The sequence below is a fragment of the Battus philenor genome, unplaced genomic scaffold, assembly GCF_028537555.1.
Source record: "Battus philenor isolate CCGP_79_NKW_IND1 unplaced genomic scaffold, ilBatPhil1.0.hap1 SCAF_1, whole genome shotgun sequence".
NCBI lineage: Eukaryota > Metazoa > Arthropoda > Insecta > Lepidoptera > Papilionidae > Battus > Battus philenor.
Window position 1 is genome coordinate 13,185,843 of NW_027181661.1, and position 23,212 is coordinate 13,209,054.

Sequence of the window (23,212 nt, forward strand, 5' to 3'; positions counted from 1 at the left end):
TTCAATATTCTTTGTTTCTCACAAAGGGACCTTAATATAATATTAATCAAGTAGAACATTATATGCATCACAATTTGATCTTATTAATAAATCTAGTGTGCTAAAATATTATCTTTTTTCGTGAATCTGTACTAAGTGCATGAAAACAAAGTTTCTTTCTTACCAACACCGACAATGGTTCTAAAATTAGGAAAATCGTCATTCTTAAAAACCTTTAAATTTTTCAGCGAACTACGATACGGACGATGATAAACCATCATCTTAAGTGATTGAAATAAATGTGATATTGACGAAATCAATGAAAGTTTTACATAGATACGTTACCTCTACGCGATAGCTTCCAAAAGATGACCGCTACTAGGTTGATAGGTTAAAACAATTTGTGGAAAAACAACAGACTGTATGGTAAAATAAAAAGGTAGTTCACACAAAAATGTCATAAAATTGTATATACATAAATTAAAATTATCTTAAATCCTCCCCATTACACAATGTAGGTAAGAAATAAAGAGATTTTTATCTATATTCCCAACGCAAAGATAGCAGTACGCCTGATTTTGCTTGCTTTGAGTCTAAGTAATACCATATCATAATTTGTCGAGTGTGTCCCACTTCCGGGTAATAAAAATGAATCTACTTTAATGGAAGAACTTCGCATAATTATGTAATATCCTAAAACTTTTTGATTACTTGCTCGCATTTAAATAGTAACTTGCAGACAGACATGAGATATGTTTTTGGACGAACAGATAATTTTTTTAATATATAATATCCATATATATTCTCTTATCTCCGTTAATGATTTATGTTTGATCACTCGTCAAACTGGACTATATATATGGGCCATATCAAACAATTTAAAATGAAATATACGTTTTTCATTTTCGTGACTTATTTATAATATACTACCAATATTAGAGTATTTGTATATGAGATTTGGAACATTATTGTTTATTAAGTTTTATGAAATCGATTTATTCCAATTTCATCATCATCTGCTGTTCTTTCTGTGTCACTACCTTAGATTTTCAATCGGACCGGTTGGAAGCGATCTTCATCCCCCATCGTCCGAAGACCTAACCAGTTAAAAGTCTCTTATAAAAAAATAATATAAGAAAAGAAAGTAAATTCAATTATCAACATGTATGCTAATGTATATAATTAAAAAATACATCGTTGACATCGATAAATAAAACTAATAATTACAGCTAATCAAGAACTTTCTATTTTAACTTTTGAAGACATTAAAAAGAATGAGTTTGTTAATAATATTTCCGGTCAATTTTGGTTATTCGTGTATACGTATATAGATTTTTTTTATGAAAATATGATATTTCTATACACAAAACCAAGGTGACAATGCTTCTGACTTGACCAAAGAAAAAGGTAAGAATTTACAACTCATCAAACGATTTATCTTGAAGTTTATTTCTAAAACGATTGCTGTTTCATCTTGCGCTGCACCTTTATATTCCTTGCACCTTAATATTCCACACTAAAATAAGTCTCTGGAAAGCAATATTCAACCACAATCACAATCAAAGTACAATTCAACTTCCAAGATCTTTAACAGCTGTCTTTAGAGTAGTTTCAATTTTAAAACTTAATTTACGTTTAGTATTATTTAAATAGATTATGTTATGTTTCCAACGGGTAATATTTTTAATTTTTCAATATTCATGCAATTTAAGGGAGAAGTAAATTAATAATTGTGTGCAATTACAATCTAAATTTATTATTTTTAAGATACTCTAAAAATTATGATAATTACATTCAAAGCCTTCAAACTAACCAGATGAAGAGAAACGAGATAACTATTTTTATACATTTTTTGTGTATAACTGGTACGAGTTATTTATGTTTTGTCTAAATTTTAAGTTTATTTAGTTTGAGAATGTCTATGCTAATCAAATAAGCAATCTAATAAAACTTAATATGACACGTACTTGACTTACAATGTTGCATAGGTAAGTTCTACTACTCTTCTGACTACGTGGGTATATAAATTAAAAATAATATTTTTTTTTACCTTTTTAATTATTATTTTGTAGGTAGTACAGATAATTTAATTAGATTAAACAATATAAACAGTTGTACCATGTACCGATAGTACACTTTTACATATCCAGCAATACTAGCTTTGATAGAAACTGGCAAAAATCAGCGTGACCCTAACCTCTTCGATAAATTCGTGAAGTAACAAGATTAAAAAAAAAACTTTTCGCTTTGAACCGTTAGATTGATTTTCTTTAACAGCGGCCTGTAGGAAAGTAGAGAAACCTTTAAAGTACCAGATTAACGAGATCGATGACTACCACATCAGTTCCACATGCAAAGTTTTCTATTGAAGAATACGGCTCGAGGCTATTCGATATAGCACGTCTTTCTTTGCCTACTTTATTTTACTAGAGAAACGTTATTTTTTGATAACGTATTACGAAGAAAAAAGTGTCAAAGCAGTAGCGTGTTCTTAAATTTCTAAAAAGTAAGAAAGTGTTATGAAGGTGTACTAAGGAAAAAAAAGAATAAAATGTACCGAAATAATATTAGTACTATAAACATTTGATAGTACAAAAAAGTTGCATTTTAGAAACTGTACACTTTATAACACACAACTTTAAACTTTATACATATTAATCCTTTTCATTTAACTTTAGTTCAAAATTTGATAACCCAATGAAAATGGTAGAATTCCGAAAACTGTAGCTGTTCTGTCCGACGGAACAAAGCAATCCGTAGCATGCATAGCAGTTTCGATTTTGGCTACATTGAAAATGAAGCCTAAACCGCTAACGTCATTGAAACATTAACCGAATACAAACGGGACCAAATCCGAGGGAATATCTATTGACTTAATTGAATATTTAAAACTTATTTTAATGAATAGTTCTATTAATGTGCTTTTAATTATTCTATAATTATTTTTTATTTAAAATGAGATTTCTATAGCCGCGATGGAAATAAGATGTATTGTATTAAAATAATAAGCATATTTTATTGTCTCCAACTAATTGGGAACTTGTACTACTCTCTCTAAAAATATTTTAAACAGGAAAAATATCAAACCCGTCGTTATTTACACTTATCAATAATGCTTGGGGCATCCGTATATTCACAAATATCTAAATTCATAACTAAACTCTAATTGAATATTAAAAATCTGATATTTATGAAATTACTTAGTAATTTAATTAAAACTGAAATCATTTAGATGACAGTAAAACGTTAATTGTGATAAATTTACTATGACATCATTTAATTCATTCATGTTGATAGGCGCCATAAGACTAAAAGTTATAATCGGTCACTATGCTTAGCGTTTGTGAACTATATTATAAGAAAGCCTTCGATTCGGGCGAGACTGGGGTTGTGCTGCAGTCTCCCCAAAGATGTTAGATCGGCTACCGGTCCATCCAGATGTTGAGGTGCTTGTAAGAAAACGCCACCATGTCCGTCAGCTTAAAGAAGCAGAGCTCGTAACTAATCCAGTTGCAGAACGGTGTCAGAGAAGGAGACATTATCTCTCCAAAACTGTTCACCGCTGTATTGGAAGACGAGTTCAAGTTCATGGACTGAAGCGGGCACGGCATCAACATAATCATCGAATACTTTTTGTAGGTAAAGTAAAAGTTCTATGAACAGTGTGCACAGAGAGAAAAAATTAGTACACTACAATCAGAAAAATGGAATTTTAAAATCCTATTACCTTGTTTAATACAAATTAAGCAAAATGAATATTAATTTTATTAGGTACGATAATAAGCAGCAAATAAGTAGGGAAAACCACACAGGTGTAGCGAATTAAAATAAAACAATGTCATACCAAACGTAGGACTTCGTAGCACTTCTGCCTCGTCAATTATGTACGCAACATCGCCATACGAGTGTAACTGCACGCCGTAGCACTCTACGAAACCGTAGTTAATTGCAAATCCCGTCATTTACGTTTTTATTTTACTTCTGTATATATTTTTTAACATTACATTACATATGTACAAAATGTACTTTAGACGTGGAACACTATAAATAAATACAGAATTTATTATTTTATAAAGGCTTCAAATTTTAGTAACTACTTTAAGATATGACACAAAAAGGGAATACTTGAAAATAAACGAGTAATATTTATGTGCATATAGTCTATGTATAAATTGTTTAAATCAGACGGTAAATATCCACAGTCACGTCTGAGTGATCTAAAGCCTTGCGTAACAAACTAATCAATTAATTCTGCGGCAATTTGTACTGAATAGATTTGCAACGTTTATCATATACATCACCTATTTTTATTCAATTTACTCAACTAGAACGGTACTAGTTGCAGTGTAAAGGATTTACTTTTGTGCTATTACAAATCAAAGCTAATCTTTTAACTTAAGCATTGGGCTAAATAAAAAAATACGAATATTTGACTAAATTTGTCAATAATCTACACGAAACAAATGTATGTAGTTAATCAACATGTTTAATATTATGAAATTAAAAATAAATTACCTTAAAACTGATTTTCATTTTTTTTTGTAAATCCTAAAAATAAATATGAGTGCATGCGTATGTCATTACTCATTTTATAAATGAAGCTAGCACTTTTACACTTTAAAAACATTTATTACTACTTCAAACAGCACTCTGTTGTAGTTGTTTACTCCAAGTCATTACTTTCCGAGCAATCCCATAATACTGGTGAGTTTGCGGTCTTTGCACTTCGCAATACATTGCATTTAGAAAGAGAGTACGTAACGGAAATAAAACCATTGAATTGTTTACACATTTCTAGAATTTTTTGTAATAGAACTTCAAATTGAAAAGGAAAGTTAATTTGAATGTTCAATGTATTGATAATTTTAAAAGGGAAATCATTAACAGGCACCAACAGTAAACCACTATTCATGTTCACGTAAGATATACTTAAAAGATTTTGTACAATATAAAATTAGAACAAATTAACCGTCCGTCAAGTGTTAATAAATTAGTAATAAAAACCCACCTTAATCACAACGAAAATTGTAGCAAAGACATTCACAAATAATTAGTCATCTAGTCCAATTCCGGGTCACTATGTTTACTTTTGTCTTTTCTTAATGCTATTTTAAAAATTAAATACCAACATTAAACATTTTTTTAATGATAATAACAGTAGTTGCTGCATGTATTAACATGTTACCATCTAAAGTTTGCGTGTATGTGCCTAAAGAAACTATCTGTAAATGTAAAAAATATATATTACTCACAGATTAATAATAGTAGAAACGTAACAAAAGTGAGACTGGAAAGTTTTTCTTTCCACCACTCATAATATCAATATCAACGCAACCCACTTACTCATTGAAGCGACACGTGCTTGATTCCTTTTGCGGAGGCACTGACTTGACATAAGAGCTTTCAGAGTGTATTTTCAAAGCTATTTGAATTCGAACTAACTTTTGAACCAGCTTATGTAGCCAAAGCGCCTAAAAATTTATCTGTGAAAACTATAGAAACTGCAATATAGAACGTATTTATTTCATTGTCATTATAATATTCAAACAAAATAGATTTTCCATTACATGCTTTTAAGTTCCGTACGGAACAACTGAAATAAAACAAAACTTTATTTTAAGTATAGATACTTTTAGATTAAGTAGATCAATGAAACTTTAATTTATATTTACTCAATTTTTTTTATTTCTGAACGAATAGAAGAAGAATAGAACTATTTCAGATGAATAATCGTTTTGTGCAAAAAATGTTGTGTTTACTAACATCTTATATTCTCGTTAATGCTAGTGAGACCGCATTTCTAAAGGAGATATTCAAGGCTTAAATTGATTGATCGTGTTGCCTCAAAATGGTATTCTACGAAGTATTACGCTACTGCAAACGCTACCGTGAATTGATTTATAGTCAGCGGAAATAAACATATTATATCTATTTGTTTTAAATACAAAAAGCATTCAAATTTTATTTTAAAATATTGTTTTAAATTTATTATCAAAGAATAATTTTCTTAATTATCCTTAAATATTATTTTACTGTCTCTTGAAAAGTTATTATTATCAGTTTCTTAAATTATTATATTTAATAAATTTCGAATGAAAATAAAACTACATTATGCTAGAAACTTCCATTTTTATGGTTTAAGCTCATTGCTCGTTACATATTTTCACATTAAATACTTTACACTCGTTGACAGTTTATGAATTAACCTCGTGTACTGTAATTACTTGAGCAGTGATAGCCCAGCGGTACAAGACTGAGACTTGCGATCACAGGTCGCTGATTTGATTCCCGGAATAAAATCTTATATGATTCACACTTTTTTATTAATTAAATAGGATTGCCACTATCCACAAAGTCCCCAGAAGATAGCAGCATCCTCTGGCTACTATAATACCACTGCGCGATTTCCAACTCGCCTACGAAGCGTGGCGATTATGGAATATTCCCGCCATAGATATCTCTGAGGGAGGCCCATACCTATTTATTTAACAGGCGCGTATAAACAAGCTTGTGTATTTTCCGCTTACTGAAATAATGGTAAGCTATTAACATTTAAGATGTTCATCATTATGTAAGATTATAAATAATTTATTCAATTTCCTCGTATGTTCTTGTATGTACCCGATCCATTCCATTACTTTTAGATATATTCATTAATGATAAACACTCATTGTTTTTTTTAGTTAATTCAAGTTACTAGCCAAAGTGCTATTGTGGCGTTTTGCGAATGTAGTATCATATGCAGTAATTTAAATTACGCTAAATTTTCTTTTTGTTGGACATTTCAAAAAAAAAATTTATCATGTGCTGTTTTTTTTTTTGCTATTCATATAGTTTATTGTATATATATATATATATATATATATGTGTGTGTGTGTATATATATGAGTGTGTGTGGGTGTACAGATATATATATATATATATATATATGTACACATCTTTTGTACTTAAGTAAGTAAAAAAAATGTAAACGTTATTAAAATATTTATGTTAAAGACTAATTAAAAAGTCGAGAAATTTTTCTGTTCTCATTTTTATTAGCTCTTCAAATAATCTCTCGTACATATAAGCCGCACGTTTTTATCAGATATAAGCTGACACTTGACCACAATCCCTCTTGATGTCGAGAGGTTATACTTACTTAGAACTAAAACCTCAAAACCTGGTATAGTCTTCACATACATTCACAATTTTTAAACATTCTTGGACTAGTCCATTATATAACAACCATATAATTTTCTAAACTATAATTTTAACTAAACAAAATAAATGAAATGTGGAAATAAATAAAATAAATATTTATTTCGTCATGCCATATAGTTTTTCAACACCACACCTATCTATACACGAAGAGATTAATTAAGTCATTTCATTATTTTTTGTTTGGGCTGTTGTTTATATATTGGTCTACCGGAAAGTTCTGTCCGTTTTAGAATGAAACAAAGGAATACATTTTTTCATACTTTGGATAAACTTTATTGAATAATATAATTGCCATCATTATTTATGACTTCTTGCCAGCGTGATGGCAATTTGTTTATCCCATTTTTAAAAAATGTCTTATCTCTCGAGGCCAAAAATTGAACCAGTGCTTGTCTGATATCTTCTTCGTTCTCGAATTGTTTACCCTGCAAGAAATTTCGTTAGGGCAGAAACAAGTGATAATCAGATGGTGCTAGTTCTGCAGAGTATGGTGGATGCGACAGAATTTCCCAGCCTAGCTCTGCGACTTTCTGACGAGTCCCTAAAGCAGCATGTGTCCTGGCATTGTCATGAAGCAGTATGATGTCCTTCCTATTGAACATCGCGGACCTTTTTTCTTAGAGAGCTGTTTTTAATTTATCCAATTGCTGATAGTACCTCTCCGAACTTAGCCTTTCGTTTGGTTTCAACAGCTCAAAATTTATTGGTCCTCGAATGTCCCATCATATACACAACATTCTCTTATTCAGGCTAAATTAGGTTTTTGTTATGATGTTTTCATAGGTAATCCACTTTTCATCACCAGTTATGATCCGGTCCAAGAAGGGTTCGATTTTGTTGTGTCCAAGCAGAGATGGACGTATGATGATTCGATCATTCAAATTCTTCTTACTTAATTTGTGTGGCACCCATCTCGAATACTTCCATACAAACCCTAGTTTCCGAATATGCTCGGAAATGGTTTGTTCAGCTTAATCAAGCCTTTCCGCAATCTCCGATGTTGTCAAAAAGAGGATCTTGATTTAACATTATCTTGACAGTATCGTCGTCGATCAAAGATGGTCGCCCAGAGCGTGGCTTATCAGAAAGGTCGAAATCACCTACATGAAATTTTTTGAACCATCTTCTGCGTGTTCTATCAGAAACTGTACCTTCACCAAACACTTTTAATAAATTTCTAAACGCTTCTGTAGCATTTCTTCCTTGTTGGAATTCGTACAAAATACAGTGGCGAAAATGAACTTTGACAGTAGCCATGGGTACACGATCGCGTCTCACTTAATACTAACAAGAATGAACTTCGTTTTAGTTCATTTGGGACTAAAATGTGTGTACATTGTTAGCGATCAAAAGAGAGAGCCAAATATGTGTCACAGGAATATGCGCATAGTTGTTGAAACTGATTGTAATCGGAGCGGACAGAACTTTCCGGTAGACCTAATATATATTAATGTACATATTCACTTTTTTTACAAAAGAAAATATTTGATGCATTATCTTCTTTAAATTTAATAATACGTATATTTGCCACAGATTCCTACCATGAAAAACTCCCCTTGTATGTTTTTTTAATAATCTTCAATTTTAGTTTCGAGTTTTATCTATGTTTGCACATGTTAACCCCATTTTGGCCGTCATACACATTCGCAAATGTAACATTCAAAAATCATAATGGAGGCAAGACGCCAGTCTACAAATAAATTGTATGTTTCTTTTGTAGACCATTATTACACATTATTACATTAGTACACAATTACTATTGTCATGAAATATTTATAAATATGAATTTTGCGGTTAATGTTAATGTAAATAATGAATCCTATTACATTTTAAGTAAGTTAAATCTTCTGTTTAGGTAAAAAATTACCGCTTTGTTCGAAATTTTCTTGGATATACTAACTTGAAATCCCCTTTCGTGTTAGAATGTCAATGAACTGGCAGTGGGGCAGCGTTGCTCGCCAGGCGTAAAAACCACACGTAGCGCCGACAAACATGAGCATTTTTACCAAATGTATGATAATACATACTTTATTTAACTCTGTATTTTCGGAAAACTCCTCGTTCATTAGTCCTACATACGAGTATTTGTCATGGTAACTCTAAATGTATTCTTATATCCACTCGTTTCATATTGTAGGAGAGCGCTCTCACGGAAGTTTATGAAATACATTGCAAGTACACTCCAATTATTATTACAACACGATACAAATGAAAAGGAAAAATAATGATTCAAAGCAAAAAATCTCAATAGACTTATGTGACAATTATATTAACTGCTTGAAGACAGATTAGAATAAACAGAGTTTAATTAACACAAGAATTTCAATCTACACTAGAATATCAACCATATACATAGTTTACGGTAACCATACTTTATGAAAAAATAATAAAATTATTACCCAATTTGCTATCGGTATGTACAAACCTTTCATCGGAAAACGCTGGATGAAGGCCGCTTTCAACCAGTCTTATTGGAAATCTATAGAAGAGGTTTATATCTAGTAGTGGATATATGAAAATAATGATGAACCGAATGCTTACTAGACAACATTTTAACTAGTATTATTAAAGTGAAGTATCTTTACCCTCTTGCGTTGAAAAGAGATTAATTTTTATTTAATTGGACACGAGACTACATTAATACTTATTTACTGCGCTCTGTCAAATATAAGGAAATCAATCCGAACCAATTGTGTTACACTTTTATATCCAAGTCTCATCACTGTTTAATCGTGAATAAACCACTTCCCATGATGTCTTGGCGTGCGAAAGAAAACACTACTAATGCATTAGAATCACACTAATACATTCTGATAGCGTAAACTATTTTTTTTAATTACTTAAATAAAAATGTCATGTAATGTAATAAATATATATTTAGTTACATGGTAAAAGTAGACTAAGGATAAATTATATTATTATCATACATATCGTTACGTGCCATTTGGACAGTTGTATCCCAGCGGTAGAGACTAGGTATTACGATCGTAAGTCGCGGGTTCGATTTCCAGGAAACATTCTAATATTTTTTGCATTATTTATGCAGGATTACAGTGGCTCGCAGCCATGTTTTCAGGCGATGGGCAGCAATGTTCTCTGGTTACCATAATACGACATTGTGATCGCCATCTCGCCTAACAAGCGAGGCGATTATGATATCTCTCATTGATATCTTTGGGGTGGCCGTTAGTAGGCGTATAAAGGCTGAAACGACGACAGAACCGACAAAAAACAGACAAAGCTCAAATCATAACTTACTGTTCCATTATCATCAATACAATGTTGAAAAATTAAATAACAAAATACTATGTTATAGTTGAAAAGTAATAAAAGTCTTGAACAGTTGCTAAGTTTAAATTCAAGTTTATCAAACAACAATAAACAACTGTACTAGCGGAACTTTCACTTGGTCTCACTGAGTTTATGTCGTTCGTGCATCAGAACATATTTGAAACAAATTGCCTAGCAAAATAATTGAAAATCTATTTAAAACATTATTTTGAAAACAGACCACGAAATCAAACAAGATTTCCAAAATCTCAACGTTAATTAAGGAAATTATTATTATGTATTATTTGAATTGATAGGGTAATGTAAAAAAGTAGTCAATCAGTATACAGAAAAATAGGATAGGAAGATATGATGAACCTATTTATATGTAATTTTTTTCTGGACCTTCCCACATCAAAATCTTTTAATTAGAAATGTAACTAACCTTTCAAGCAGCCTAAAAACTTACAGCATCTAGCTGCTAGATATTAATGTTAATCCATATTTTTTATTACTATTATTTTTTCAAATTTCTATAATCTGCGATTCCTCGAAGTAAATAAGTATGCAATATCTTATGCAATTTGTAGGGTTTAATGATTCACTAATAAACATAGAATGGGAACCACCGTAAGGATAAGACTAATTATTTTTTTATTCGAACAATAGAATTTTTTTTTAAACAGATGCTGATACCGCATGAAGAGCAGAGTGGAAAAAAGTCATACTCAAGCGCACTGTACACACAACTGCAAACAAAAAAATATATTAGTTAAGTTAAATCTAGATTCCCAATTAAACTTATGACGTGAAACAATAATAAAATTGTGATCCTTAGAAAATACCAATGAAGGCGTCCAAATTTTTCGAATTAGGTATAAATAACGTCTTAGAATAAGTAATGCGAGGTGCTACCGCGTTAGGCTAAGCTGTTGCGATTCCCTAACACCGTACGAGATGTCAGTCGCGCTCCTGATACCATTCAGCCTCTGATGGTTATTCAACTGTGATCGCGGGTGATGGTGTGAAGGAAGTGACGACATCATGGCGGCAGTGGCCGGCCTCTACGGACTGGGCGACGAGCAGCGCGCGAGACATCGGCGCGGCCAAGCAAACACCGAACGCTCCGAATCCAGAGATGACAATACCGAAGCGTAAGTTTAATATTTTTAATTTCAGAACACTGTCTACAGTAAGAAATATTAACTCGCTTTTTGAATTCGCAACAGCGTAGTTAGCTTTTCGTCTGACCTCGTAACAAACTTGCTCTCTAGAAATCTCCACTTTTTATTGCAGACTTTTCTATACGGACAATTAAAGCCGGTCGACGTTTTATTTAAAATACTTCCGTATTTCACTAACATATTGGCCAAAATGGAAGCTCTTTTTTTGCTACATTATTCATTATTTTTTTCATTATAAGGCATTACAATGTTGTGAAAAATTAAACATTTACTTTAGGCGATCTTCGTTCTAAGCTAAATATTACCTTGAATTACATTTGAATTTTGATAGTTTTTTCATTATTGATTTTCCACTGTCACAGTTGGGAAATGTATAGATATATATAGATAAAGAATATTATGGTTCCCCATTGAATCAGTTATAAAACATTATTAATATTACATGGATTCAAAAATTAGTCAATTATATTCAGAACACTATTCTTTGTAGCATGTCGCGTATTATTATCGGTATTGCGAAAAAGCGCTACAAAAAATAAGTGTAAAAATTTATATAAGACAAAAGGTAAAAAAGGTTAAATGGTATTCCTTTAATTAATAAAAATACAAAATTATATTCTCTGCCAAAATCGTTTAATAAAATGGACAATTTCTTATAACGACATGGGAATGCTAACGTACACTCTGAATTTCTCCGTCTCAGTTTTAGTCAGATTATTTATTGTTTGTGAACCAATGATTTGATAATAAGAAACACATCTCATTCTTACGAATTAAGATATAGTGGTATAAACAAAAAACTGTAAATCATTTTAAGCAAATTCCGTAAAACATTAATGATTTCATTTTTTTTCCTAGTGGTTGAAGTACTGACCATACGTAACAGTAAAACAGGTGATGATTTATGAATCAAATGCAATTTTTTTTTTGCAAATATCATTAGATCATATATTGTAATAACCAGTTAGTGATATAATGAATCTAATATTTTTGAGCTATGGAATGAATTGATCATGAAGGTCGGTGGAATAGATCGCTCGCTGCACAGGAAAGCCTTTGATTATATGCGCGACGATCTTGCCTTAACCCAAGTCTATCGTTGTCACTCACGCTTCAGTGAAACTCTGCAATTAATACTTCACCTGCCCCGTGAACACGTCGGCTACACAAATCACTGAACTTAATTAATAACACTGAAGTTACCTATTTTACTTTTTAACGCCTAGGAACAGATTATCAATTTATTTCACAAAATATAACCTAACGAAGAGATGTTGTTGTTAGTTTTATTTTGAAATTATTAATTAATTATTTTAAAGTATATCAGGAGATGGCGCACGTATGCTACGTTCAAATTGATATGATTTGGATTCTATTAAATTAATCATTTACGTGTTTTTTTATGAAAATTAAAAACGTACACATATTTCAAATCAGAATTTTTATATACATACTAGAATTTATTATCTTTCAAAGGAAAACAGAGTTTAAAAAATTCTTTTAGTTAATGGTACACATAAAATTACAGTTCCATTGAATTTAATACTAGCTGTCGTTACGGTCGCGAATAGTACGCTCACATATTTCAAATTACTTGCGAATCATTTCAGTCTGCGTTTTTTTTCCATCGCGCTGCAGTCACGTTTTTAACAAAACGTACCTGAAACTCGAAGCCGGTGCTCCGCATCGGTTTCAGTTTAAAGTAGCCTAACAGCCGCGTTTGTAATGAAAACGAAAAAACCACGCATATTGCCTCGCAGCTCGTCTGTTTACGACGCCGATTTGCATACATCGCTCTTACAATGCGGCTTGCTGGTCTCTTATACAATCCAGGGCGTGGACTATGAATGAACCGCAATGCCGAGGAATCTGGAGCAATGTTTTAGAGTAAGATGGTTTTATTGTTTCTTGATTACTCAATTAGCTCCATTACTAAGCGTTATTTTAATGAAGTTTGATAGTGACTCTCGTCAGAAAAAACTACTGTTTAACCTTTTTGAATTCCATAATATTTATCGCTTTTGCTCTTCAATATAATTAATTTGAAAACTAAAACAAACGCACTGAATAACATAGGAATTCAAGATACATTCAGCGAAAAATAAAATTTCAAAGTAATGATAAAGACATTGTTAGAGTGAACTTTATAGTTTAGCTTGATAGTTCTTAGGTTTGTTAGTTATTAAACTTAAAAAAATTAGGACATCTGTGACAGCTTATCTAATACGTAATAGTACGCTAGGGTTTTGGTTAAATATTGTATTGCTAAATAGTTTTCAAGTCAACTATTATAGGTTATATTCATCCAATCCTATGTTAATTCACAAACAAACTTTGTAGGCTTTTATTTACACAGAACATATCGTTATTACGTCGCGAAAGCAGGCAGCAAGTTACAGGTTGTCAAGGCGATCCTCGAAGCAGACCTATAGCCCAGCAGTGGGCGTCTATAGACATAAAAGAAGAAGATATCTACATCTTTCAAGTATATTTAGATATTTTTAAAGCAATCAATAAGAGCGAAATAAGGATTTAGACAAAACAGTTTCATAATAAATTTATACCATCAATCAAAACTTTATCATCATAGTGATAAACTCACGAGATCTGATTTTAAATAAAAGTAAATTGAAAAACGTGAATATATCTTTTTTAAAGGTACTGTTTTCAATCTAGAACACCCTACCGGTAACGATGCTTGTAAACGACCTTGATGTCCTTCCCTCGGGAGAAATACTCTTTCAAAAAGTTTCAACAAGGCTACATAGGACTAAAAATAGTTTCCAGACTTATTAATTGGTACGTCAACACGTCTAGTGGACAAAAATAAATTAATACACAAAATGAAAATAATGATAAGAATTGTAATTTTACGATGAAGAACTTTACTTTTTCAAGTTTATTTCATTTAAAGTTGATCGTGTTGGACTGAAATCGAAATAATTTCGTCTGAATTTTACAACTCATAATAGATGTGACCATAGCAGGCAATTGTCAAATGAATTCTACATTTTTACAACATATACTTAATGATTTTAAGATATCTAAATGTAAGTGCTGGGAAAATTAATTCAGGAAATAAAAAACGTCGAAACTCTGTAGTTTCGGTTGGCTTCAATAGATAGGGCTGGTAGTTTCCTCGCATAAAGGCATAAAAGGGGCACCGCGCTGTACAGAATCGACATTAACAAAAAAGAATCGACAACGACACGACATCAGAAGTGGAATGTAATCCGCACTTTCATTAAAACCTGCCATGAATAAAGAAGGATTTATTTTCTCTAATTCAAGTTATAATTAATTTGCATCAGACGGTAATATACATCTACCTGAATTTTATTGTGATAAAAAATGTTTTTATTTGCACATTGTTATTGTATTTTGTGTATGGCTAAATATTCGTTAAATGGAACAGCTTTGACATAACTTTAAGAAAACGAAAAAGTGCTAAAAGCGCAGGAATGAACTAAGTTCTCACTCGTCATGGCAAGGAAAGATTTTAAGAAAGGTTTCCTCACCGCTCGTTGCAACATATCTGAAAAAGCTACTAACTCATGTAATGTCAAAAACAGCAAACTTAATAGAGGATAAATACCATATTAGGTGAGAAAAAAACTTTCGCATTCAACCACCACAATTAAAATTTAAAGCACCATGAGGTTAACACATGTGGAGTGTGTGGTGGCACAATGTGGAAAAAGCGTCATCATATTTTATAGCGATTTAAATACATAATATTTTTAGGAACTTTTTTGTAATTATAACAGACTTAACCTGTTATACTTATGAAGGCACTGGATTCTGTCTCGAAATTTTCTCGAGCTGCCAAGGTGAGCGTAGAACGTAAAATGAAAACGACCATTGCTACTTTAAGTCTAAGTATTGTGGATCAATGGTAACTTTAAAAGTTCGGTGAGTGCTATTATTTTTTTTTTGACTAAGTAACATAACGCCTGCTTTATCAACGTCAATAATTTGATATTCATTTAAAAGATAACAACTTTAATATTCTCATAGAGTTACAGTTTAGATAAACGGTATTTTAACTGAGTTGTTTACATTCTCCATTGGATCCTGACAATACTCAACCCATACAAGTTGTCTCCGAAAGACATTTTATCATTCGTTTAAGCCGAGAGGCTTTATGTAATACAAGACAGAGATGAGTTACTCGCATGGCGAATCTACGCCAGAGACCGTCATAATTTTCTAGCCATATTCTTTTTGTTAAAAAGAATAGACAGATTGTAGCAGCATACAAGTTAAAGAATTCTGTACCTGATTGATTGTCTACTTCATAGCTTCTTCTTTGACGGAGATCTTTCTGGGTCAGACCGTGCCGGGTGTCAGGAGTAGCCCACAGCATAAAAAAAAACTACTTTGACTCATTTTATTATTTCAGGCTATCCACACGAGGACGTGTAAGGGTCAGGATGGCAGTCTGAACTTGGTAGTTTTAGTCGGCGTCTATAAATAGTATATGTAGATTTCTCGCATAAACGCATAAAAAGTATTGACAACGATAAACAAAAAAAAAACAATAATCCTTATTTCGTAAATTATATGCAAAAGATTTACTTACCAATTTATAAATTTCTCCGAATTGATTTTAAATAATGCTAATGTTCATATGACTGATGACGACAATGGTTTAAATTTATTATAAATTACTGAGTAACTTGCTTACAAGACAAAAAGATAAATTTCTTGGATTGAAATTACTTATTTCTTGCAAGCTGTGGAGGTAAATTAACAGTCATAAAGGATTACTATCTTATTTATTGTTTTCAGACGTTCTCTAACAGACTGTGATATGAATTTTGTTTTTTTTTTTCTGGTAGATTCACAATAAGACATGACTATACTAGCAAAAACTTTTCTATTTGTCGCTTAGGCTCGCTTCGTTGTTTTTTTTTAAGCCCTTGATACATACTATGTTGTCTCCTATTAATTCGACATAGATTTATTAAATTAAAGTCTTATTTATTTACGTTTTTATTATATATTTGATAACATAATTATAATTAAAATCCTCGTACGGTACAGGATATAAGATATTATCCGAAAGAAGTCGTCGCACTTGGGATATTGCCCTCGGCACTCGGAAAAGCGGTTACCTAACTAAGCAAACAAGGGCTCCACTAAATAACCAAAGCATATCAAAAAATATAAGTTAAAGAAGATCGGAGAATTTATGAACTTGAGGCTTTTAATGTATTTTGCCGATTTGTCTTGCCAACAATGTTAATAAAATAATTTATGTTAGGTATTTTTGTAGTGAAGAAGTAAGAAGTAAGTAAGTTTTGCTACATACAATAAAAACAAAAACATTTAAAGTAGCTTTTACTCACTATGAACCTCATTAGCGATCTTACAGACGCTCAACAAGCCATGAAGAGAGATGGAGGACTATGCTCGAGATTTCTTCCTAATCAGGAATTGAAACTCGATAAATTATAGACGAATAAAAGTGAGAAACATAGTCCAGAGGATTGGCAAGTTAACACTGTTACTAGAAGTAAGAAAACTACATAATGCAAGAATAGACACCCGCTAAGGTCTTAAGATACTGTAGTGCCTACCACAGGCCTGCGACATCCGCTAACACAGTGGACAGACGTTCCAACAGGTCCTTTAGTAAATCTATGGAGGAGTTCATAGATTGCCTAAGATGGTGCTGGTTAATTGTGGCATTTTTCGGTCCGCACATCTTCGTCTCGTGGTAGTTTTTACACCAGACGTTATAAGCGCTGAAGCAACTAAAATAATTATAAAGTTATACTAGACGTAAGTTCAAGTACGTTCAAGTACGACGAGACGAGAAAGAAAAATTCATGGTAACGTGTGAAACGCCCCCGCCTATTTAAGACGAAAGATTACGTCTCGTTTGCCCATTTCAATAGCTATCATTTGTATTGTTCGGCGACAGAAAAAGACGCGTGGCTTCCATCCACCACTCAAAAGAGTTTCTCGGAAAAAAGAAATGGCACGTAAAATTGTCATAGAAATGATACGCTTCGTATAGATATGACAGACGTTAAAGAGAGCTTATAATATAAATAGATAAAATATAGCGTAAAATTTTGATTTTTATGACGAAGCAAAATAAATTGAGGACAGGCTTAGCAGTGAAAATAAAATATTTTTCGTAAAAATATTTATTTACGTAGTGTAGGAATTAAATATTTCTCATCCCATTTTTTTTTTTGTTACGCAATTTACACTTAAATTATGAGTAATACATGGTGACTAGGTTAACATTCCTCGGGATTAAAGGCTCGCAAAGTGTTTTTAACTCGCGGATTCCGGATCAACGAGCCCTGTCTTCGGCGAATCTATAAGACGGTAAAGGTTAAAAGTTCTGTATATGACAGAATATGAAAAGATTTTTTTTTATTATTTCTTTCAACTCAATTAGCATTTCAAAAGTTCCTTAGCCTTTTGGTTCCTTAGGGCCTATATTTTATGCACTATTATTTAATTTCAATTGCTCGGGTGAAGTAGCAATGGGCGGGGCACATCGCTCGTATAACCGATAGGCGTTGGGATCGAAAAGTTCTTCTTCTTCTTTTCTTCATTTCCAATTGTGACCACGAGTCGGTAGACGCGCCATTAGTAAGCCCCCACTAGATGGACCAGCGAGTTAGGTTCGCGGGAAGATGCTGGACCCTAGCAGTGCAGGTTAGGTCATTGTGCGATCTTTAGAGGAAGGTATATCTTGCAGGTGCTTTATTGATTAAAAAGTGAATCGAGAAGAATGAAGAACTCATTTAAACTAACTAATTTAATATCAATGCTTATGTAATTACGTTTCGAGTAAGAGGCTTTAATTAATGAAGATGTAACTAATGTGTACATTCTCACATTATTGTCACCGCATATGTAAGCCCTTGCACAAACACATGCGGCGCGTTCCTACCGTCCTAACGACGAAATAACAATGAACTTCTAAATTACAAAATTTTTAGTTTCGTATATCATGATTGTAAACTTAGATCTTTGATATATTGACGTCTGCTTACCTTTTTCTAAGATGTTAATATTATTCAAATTAAAAATATCAAAATATTACAATGTAAAATATTACAGTGAAAATATCGAATGAAGTAATGAACGTTAATAATAGAACGCTAATAGTTTTCCGATGAGTACTATTAACATAATTACTATTTATTTACTTACTTTAACTTAAGAACTCCATTTGTCTAATGTGTGACGATATGCCCAGAACTGTTTGAAAATTTGAAATGGCAGTGGGAAGTGGCAGAACCGATATACGCTAGGGATTTATGGTTCTGGAGACGAAACCACGGACAGGCAAAGCCGAGTAAGAAGAGAGACACATAAGGTGGATAAAAAACTTTGTTAAGGCCCTAGGAAAATGAGATCGGAATCGCTTCCAACCGGTCTGATTGAAATCTATAGGGGAGGGTTATCTCTAGCAGATGTCATCCTACGACTGAAAAGATTATTACTTCTGTGCTTACCACGAAACTGCAATTAATTCGTTTTCGTGGACTTCAGCTAACTTCTTTTATGTAAAACAAACAATAATTTTATTATCATTAGTTTTACTATAGATAACTTGCACATAAAGGTGGAGTGACTGCAAGAAATTAATAATATTAACAAATAGAATCTTGACACAAGTAATTGCGTGTATCAAAGCATGTTTGTGCAGTTATACGATTACCGAACGACGTGACGCTTAACTATCGCAAGTGTGCACTGTTCGTTGTACCCTTTAAACGATTGCATGGATTGGTCACTAATTACTCCAAGTCTAGCAACTCGATTAAACGCTCCTCTGTTAAACCGGCATTAGAAATGTTTGCTGTGAAGTAAAAAGACGCTAAATATATCTTAGAAAGTATTGGTTGATTATTTTTTCACCTTTAATTTGGATAAGAAATTCATAGGTATATTGTTTTTAGTACGTTATTTATCACGTGATAAGTTTAATATCCTATGGAGTATCGCATACTTTTTAGTTAATAGTTTAGAACACCCGGATACACAATATATTTAAATAATTTAGTTTAACAAAGGACCTCTATGAAAATATTCTATCTAAGTCTTTGATGCTTTTATTCAAAATCAACAGTTCGAATGCACAGTGCGAAAACTTAAATACAATTAGCAACAGGAAAGGATACATCAACAATAACCATAATGATTCTAATTAGGTCACCATAGTATAATGCGTAAGTAATGGTCAGGGAATTTCTGACGGCCATTGGTTCAGAAAGGCTCTTGAGGGGCGACCACTAGCCGGTAGACATAGCGTAAGTAGGCACCCCACCAGGTAGATGGACCATATAATCAGGGTCGTGGGAAGTTGGATGCGAGCCGCGCTATACCTATAATCGGGACCTGTTCGAGGGAGGTCTATGCTTTGCAGCGAGAGTCTATCGGCCAACACAATAATGACATCATGAGCGAGTCAGAGATAGTAAAGTCTCTATTCTATTATATAGAACTACCAAAACTTTACTAATGACTATTAAACATATTGTTATGGACAGTACAAAATAAATTATTAATAAAAACTTGTATCCGTTTTTGCATAAATTTGCTTAGCATTATAAAAAACAAGGTAACGTGACAATATAGCAACAAGCGCTGTTGTTCTAAAATTTGCTTATACACGTTGAGCTTCAGTTAAGAGCAAGCTTGCGGCACCGGCTGCAATTGGCAATTATCTCCCGACGTTGCAGAAGAGACGCTTTCCCTGCACCCGTATCCGATCAACAGTAAAGTACTTCATTTCCCGTGCAAAATTGAAGAGATCTAGTTACGAGAGATTTTTCATTATTTTACCAAACGATATCAACAACACCTATGTAATCTCTATCACGGGTAAATGAAAATAATAGTCCAAAAGTTGGCGTAAACCAGTAACTTTAATATTTAGGCAGTAGTTAACCTTATTAGAGTAAAGATTCAGTAAAGCTAGTTAGATCACTGGCAGCGGTAAATAATGACCTCTTATATTAGCGAGTCACATTCTTCCGCTTACATGTAAACACTTTGACGAAAACCTCGCAAAGAAAGTTGCATGTCTCAAAATGAAAAGTCCGAATGATATGTGACTTTCACCAATTCGCACTGCGCACATAACGTGAATCACGACCCGTACCCTCTATCCGAAAAGAGCTTTGTGTTCTCTCAATAGAAACATTACACGCCTAGGCCTGAAATTTTAGTCGGAAAACATGAGACTTAGTATGTAGTAACCTAATTATAAAAAATGCTTTATTTCGGTTTTTAGCCACGGCTTTCAAGTAAATAAACATCACGTAATAAACATCACGTAAATAAACATCAACGGACTAATTTCTGCTATCATGCGTATCTCTTTCAATTTTTTAATTCCGTACATTATGTTAATCACGTCAGTCAATAGACGTCCAATAGGCATAGATAGTATAACTTTATGATCAGCTACGTTAAACTATGACACTGCCTAGAAATTCTTGAAAAAGTTATTTAAAACTTATTAACTAAATTTCAATAATTTTATTAAAGATTTTAATCGGTTTCTCAATTTAAACAGGTTCTTGTCAAAAAAATATATATATTTTCTTCCTGTCACTAATTTAAACATAAAGAGATAGTAACGTTACAAAATAAAAACAATTGTACACCAATTATAATTTTTACCTGTTTCAATGCAGTAATAAATAATGAAAGGACTGTTTGTCATGAAAACAACGCTTGTAACGGTTTATTGAGTATCCCGCCATCTAGCGTCGAATAGCAAAAGTTCGAAAGATATTTAAATTGTTCACAAAAATTTATTTTGAATTGTTTCTCGTATCTTTATAGCGTGTGACAATAATTTACAATTCATATTTTAAGATTTAACACATACATAAAATACTTTTTCAGATAATCCTGATGATATTATTTCAGACGAAAACTTTTCTTAATTACCAATAGATGTCGCCACACGCCTTAGTAGTTTTTCTATCTTGTAATAGATGGCTGTTGCGACGCTTCGAACTAAATAATTATTTAGGCTAAGTTATTATTAATGTATATATAATGATGTAATGTCAGTTCAAAATAAATAGAAATACTACCATACTTTGGTGATTTTTAAACACTTTCAGATAAGAGCTTTAATTTTGTATAAAATCTATCGCTACGTATACGACTGTTTGCAGTGAAAATATAATGCTGTTTGGCCGCCCGTCCTCCATTCCATAATTAGCTTCATGGAATCGCAGATGCCGCGTCCTATAGTCAATAAGTTGCTATTAAGGTTTATTCTTTTAAAATTATTTATTTGTTTGTACATTTGTTCAAGAAAAACGGTATATGACATGAAATCACTAATTAGCTAATAAGACATCACTGCTATTGACCAACTTGATCAGGTATTCCTAAAAAATTTTGTATGTCGATTATATCACTTGGAGAAAACAAATAGATGCAGTTCGAAATTTTAGATCTGAACATTCCCTATTTGCCCAAAGCTTGCAATTTATGACAAAATTACGACTCATTTACTAATTGTCACGTCATCGTAACGTGCATATACAGATTGCCTTTTTATTTCATTACTTTTCTCTCAGTTTTCTATATTTAATCGCAAGAAAATAAACAGATAAACACGTTTAACTGACGTTGAGAAAGGAAAAAAAAACCTCATTAAGCATTTTCAATTGCTATAAAAATATGAACGAAGTATTCATTGTGTACAATGCTACATCGCTACGTTGATGTATGCGGTAACATAAAGTGCCTATATTTTTAAGCGGTTAAGCGTTTACAATGATCTTTGAGTATTATTCGTTATAGAAAACAACAAAAAAAAACTATAATTTATTTCTAAATAATTAATATTCACTATCGGAAATTTATTACAAGATTAACATTTTGTTATTCTGAAATCTGTATATAATCTGTAATTCATATTTAAATGTGAAAAATTAAACACTTCTTTTTGAGTATTCTTTACCCGGATGTTTCGTAATAATCAAAATTCCAATATATTTTTTGCGTTAAATTTTTATCGAAATAGCACTTTTGTTTTGGTTATCCGTGCCCTCTTGAATAAACACACTACACCTTATGGTGATTTTGTTCTTACAGGTAATGATAGATGGCGGTGTTAGCTTTCTTATGCAATATAAAAATAATGCTTTCATTTGTACTAATTAATGTTAGATTTTTTTTATTCAATAGACTGGGTTATGTATACTTTGAGAATAGTGAAGATATTATCCCGACCCAAAAAACTCATCTGACCCAGTAGATCCCGCCGACCTCAGCACCTCACTGTCGAATTAATAGAACGAGATCATAACCCAGAATGTCTCTACCGAAGAGTGGTTACGTCTTAAGTAGACACAACTTTGAGATTTAGTGCTGTGACACTTTCAAACGAACTAACAAACACTTGCATTTTTAATATATATACTTTAACAGAAAATTTCATTATTTAAAATACAAACAGTTTTTGTTTATATAACAATAATATGCTAAGTATTTCGTATTTACTATTCTCTCATAACTTTAAATGCCAATATGGTTGTTTCGAAGTAATTTGCGTACAAGCAATCAATCAC

General features: G+C 32.2%; 1 protein-coding gene across 3 annotated transcripts in view; it reads left to right on the forward strand.

Moving 5' to 3' along the window:
• Sh (Potassium voltage-gated channel protein Shaker) overlaps positions 1 to 23,212 on the forward strand; it is a 126,785-nt gene that overhangs the window by 54,717 nt on the left and 48,856 nt on the right. For 2 of the 3 annotated variants that reach the window (XM_068762990.1, XM_068762826.1), the window contains exon 1: positions 11,497 to 11,606. The exons of the other annotated variant lie outside the window; for it this stretch is intronic. In XM_068762990.1, coding sequence (XP_068619091.1) covers positions 11,497 to 11,606 — 110 coding nt within the window. Of the gene's footprint in view, positions 1 to 11,496; positions 11,607 to 23,212 lie in introns of those variants that run through there. 3 annotated transcript variants of the gene reach the window in all.